The sequence below is a fragment of the Nestor notabilis genome, unplaced genomic scaffold (assembly GCF_000696875.1).
Source record: "Nestor notabilis isolate BGI_N333 unplaced genomic scaffold, ASM69687v1 scaffold5766, whole genome shotgun sequence".
In the NCBI taxonomy this organism is placed as follows: Eukaryota; Metazoa; Chordata; class Aves; order Psittaciformes; family Psittacidae; genus Nestor; species Nestor notabilis.
The window spans coordinates 62,259-66,599 of NW_009934132.1; the positions used below are offsets into that span (position 1 = coordinate 62,259).

The window sequence follows — 4,341 nt, forward strand, 5'->3', positions numbered from 1 at the left end:
GGCAGGGGGTTGGAACTGGATGAACTTTAAGGTCCCTTCCAACCCAAATCATTCTATGATGATTCTACTATCAGTAGAGCTTTTTGTAACAATAACTTTTTTAAAAAAAGGGCATCATAGTATAAAATGAGCTCAGGGCAGGGGGATATATTAAACTGATTCCAGCATTCAGAACCTTTGGCTCCCATCACACTGCTTGACAAACAAAAAATCCTTTCACTTGCTTGTAACTCTTCACTCCCTGCTCTTTCAGCCAATACAAACTAAAGACATCTCCAAGAGTATCTCTTTAAGAAAGGATCAATCCAAGGAACACTTTTTTTTCTACTTACAAAAAAAAGTAACCACTACAGAAATTGAAAATGAAAGACAGAAAATATTATTTCAAATGAAAATGTCAAGTTAACGCAGTATTGTACAGTGAATATATAAAAAGCAAGAGATCAAATGGCTCAATTCTTGGGTACATATTTTCAGTGATGAAGGTAATCAGTTCAACAAGACTTCACTAAATTATTTTAATATAATTAAAGTGAAAGTACCTCTGCATTTTGAAATCTGAATCAACTTAAAAAAATGAAGCTAACAGGCAAACAGAAGAGTCCTCCTACACACACAGGGAGCAGCATATACCACAGTTACAAAAACAATTGCTTTAAGCAAAGAAATTATGAGAAAGTTCAGTGCTGTTCTTAGTGAGGGGAAAGGGTTCATGGAAAGAAACACAATTTGCTGGAAACTGCCGAGAGGTGCTTTGCACAGAACTTGGAAAACCAATTGGTAGCAGTAGTGGTTTGTATTATACCTTAGTTACTGGAGAGCTGTTATCTCAACTCGTGGGAGTTACATTCCTCCGATTCTCCTCCCCATCCCTCCGGGAGCGGGGGGAGGAAGGAAAAGGGGGGGGAGTGAGTGAGCGGCTGCGTGGTTCCAAGTTGTCGGCTGGGCTTAAACCACGACACCAATATTCACAAACAACAGAGGTCTTTTTAAGCTTCTAGAAGTAAACACTTAGCTGACCAAAAATATCTGTAAATATTAGACTGCTGTGTTTTGCTGCCTATTGCTTTTCTCACAGCTCTGACAACTAACATGCAAATGTTACTTAGCAGTTGCCCTGCTACATATAAGACCTACATATAAGAGATGTTCATATTGCTGTAGATTGTAGATTTTTTTGTGCTACTCCAAAAATATCAGTAAGCTTAGCAACACAGCATTAAAAGACAATGTTTATCAATATCAGCAAAGCAAATATTTACTAAAAAGCAGCCAAACCTAATTGCTTACTATATTTGTTACAACTATATTGGCAGAAGGCCTATACAGATCAATTTTGTTCCAGTACATATTGTAAGCTGTGCTGCAGCCTGTCCTGTCCTATTGTGGTTGAAGTATATTTGTGATTTTTGTTGAGGGAAAAATAAGGGTACATATTAACAACTATGTGTTACTCATTAAACTGGACACAGCGGCAAATGATGGCATCAGCAGAAATACTGTCTACTTGATTCTTCAAGGCTTTGGTCTGTGCTTTATCTTCTCATCATCACACTTAATCAAACATAGCAAGGTCAGGAGTAACTTCGTTTTGGTTTCTCATTCCCTATACACTAGATCTGGTAACTGAATGTTTGAAAAATGAAACTGATATTTTATTTTTAGTTTTTTTAATCGCTGCATGATTTTTAAATCAGTTCTTTGCTTTTAGTTTTCCTTGTTCTCCCATCAGGAACCTTACCACAGAGATGCAGCTTACCACTGTCTCAAAAAAGTATAATGGTGTTCCTTTACTTGTAATGTTTACAGAAACTCTCTCCCTTTTTATGTATAATATCCCACTGTTGTCAAGATAATGCATACATCTAAGATGACAATTGCTTTGGTCTTTCAAAATGCCAGGCATCTCATTACCATCATCATTATAACCTCTCCTCAGTTAAGAAAGATTACTCTGCACCATCTCCCTGATCCTGATAAAGTCCAGTGACTTAAGATGCATCTTCAAGTTAACCAGCATTATTTTTTGGGTGCATCTTCATTTTTACCACCAGCAAGTTCTTCACAATTGGTCTCTTCAGAAGTTCACTCTCTTAAAAAGAGCTCTCAGCGTCTCTCATTCTCTATCTGCATTTTCCAGCATCACCCAATTCCTTCCCATTAGACTTTCCCCTCTGAATTTGACTCCTTGGTTGCTTGCTTTATACATCTTCCTGCACGCAGGAAGTTCAAATAAAGAAAACTGCAACAGAAAAATCAGTAGAACTAGTGACTGGAAATAAGACTATTGTTTTTGCAATTGCTAAGGCACATTTTTCTCTTGATGGAAAAGTTCACATGATAGAGAAATACAGCTGGCTTTTTATCCCATGCACAGCACTAACTCCATTATCCTGGAAATATATACAGATTATGGATTACTGCAAACAATGCAAAAATAAAAGTGAACTTTCAAACTGCATAATTCTACCAATCTGATGAAATGCCACATTAAACCCCTCTCTAACACTTAACACTTTTGACAAGAAGCAAAGTAGTGTAGGTTTATATTCAAGTTCTTTACAATGGCATCCTATTCTCACTTCACCAATATGTAGAACTGGGTGCTGCAAAGATGTGTGCTGATTAAAGAACAGTGCTATATTGCTAAGTTAAATATGGCTAATTGAATGATAGTCAAAATCACCCTCACCACTGTTGCACGCTTGGCGCAATCTACTTTTCAGACGTTTCCTAAATCACATCAAAGTGTTCATCTCATTTCCTCTCTTCCCATATTCTGTTCCCAGTTTCATGAGTAAAACCTATGGCAGATGACCATTCCCTCAACAAGAATCACAAATGTACTTTGACAAAACAGAAGGGACTGAAGCACAGTATATAACACGCACTGCAATAAAAAATTTACCAAGTACATTCCGTCTGCCAATGAGCAATACCAGCAGCTTCAAAGAGACTTACTTGCATGGGAAGAGCTTGCTTTCTCCGTCAGTTTTGGAAGATAGCGGAGGTGACCTCCGAAAGCTACTCCGGGGAATTCTTGCCCCAGCGTCACACGAGGACAGTTTACATTCTGAAGCATGAAGTCTCCAGGGCAAGCACCATCCTGTGCTATGCGTACAGTTTTCCTCATTCTCAGTTATCAAGTCTTTGGTCTTGGACAGTAGCTATGTGGTGTTAGTTTTCATCATGCAAGATTGTTTTGGAAGGAACATTTCTTAAAGAAGGATCTATATCTTCTGCAACAAAGAATAATTTATTTGCCTTAGTCCCTAATTAATATCAATTTTTGAGACAGGCAAACAATAATCCAAGTCAGTTAATGTTTCTTCTTCACTTCTTTCATTGCTTCTGAGTCTTTGCTATCTTTCAAGAATTCAGACATTTTATTTCTGAATGCTACCGTTCTCTTCCAAACCAAATATATCTATTTGCAACCACCACTACAATTATATAGTTTATCTAAACATCTCCACCCTAGGTCCCTGAACTTTTAGAGCTCCCCTACTTGGGTACGGACACAGGTATGAACCTAGAACAAGGTTCATCATTATGTATGTCACCTGACATCCACAAAACATGAAAGATGGCCCATGGAACAAAACCTACAAGTCATAAATGTGCATACTGCCATACATGCAAACACACAAGCCCAGGAGAGAATAAACCAATAAATGGATGTCCAAACTTTTATCTCATTGCCATGAACAGACACTGCGGCAAAACTGTACCAGATATTCTACTGAGTGGTTTTACTTTGTTCTTCTCCAAAAGACTTATATTGTCTTTATTTAAAAATAAAATAAAATATCAAGAACACAGAGGACAGTGTTCATGTTACTGTCTTCCTCTGGAAAGGGATTAGACCAGCAAGAGACAGTTTCAGTGCTTGAGCATGCCAAATGCACGTCTTTTGTGCAAGGCATTGTGTTTTCTTCAGTAACTGAGGGATGTAAACCAGAATTTAGAGAGAATTACAGACAAAACGCACATGAAACTAACTAAAAGAAAGATCAGTGAGAATAAATGAAAGCTGAACAATTAGGCACAGTCAGACTATCACAAAGAAAGACCAGGAAGCTTCACAGTGATAAAGTCTACTCAGTCAGACTAGTAAAAGAACAATCACTCTTGTGAGCAGGTGGCAGGAGTGGTTGCACAACTCAACCTGCCAAGGTTTTATTCTCCTCTACTGTCAGTTTATGAACTCCCTTAAAGAAACCAGCACTCCCCTACTTCATTATGTTCAGTTAAATAAGTAGAAATTAGTACATCTTAAGCCAACTTCAGATCTTTCCATCTGGCCATGACTAACTCACCTAGTTCTTATGGCGGCTCTGT

General features: G+C 37.9%; 1 protein-coding gene across 1 annotated transcript in view; it reads right to left on the bottom strand.

Annotated features, from left to right (window-relative positions):
- The window catches only part of SLC12A4 (solute carrier family 12 (potassium/chloride transporter), member 4), a 33,414-nt gene extending 30,281 nt beyond the window's left edge, over positions 1-3,133 (bottom strand). The window contains exon 1 of the mRNA XM_010017173.1: positions 2,962-3,133. Coding sequence (XP_010015475.1) covers positions 2,962-3,133 — 172 coding nt within the window. The remainder of the gene's footprint in view (positions 1-2,961) is intronic.
- Between the last annotated feature and the right edge of the window lie 1,208 nt (positions 3,134-4,341).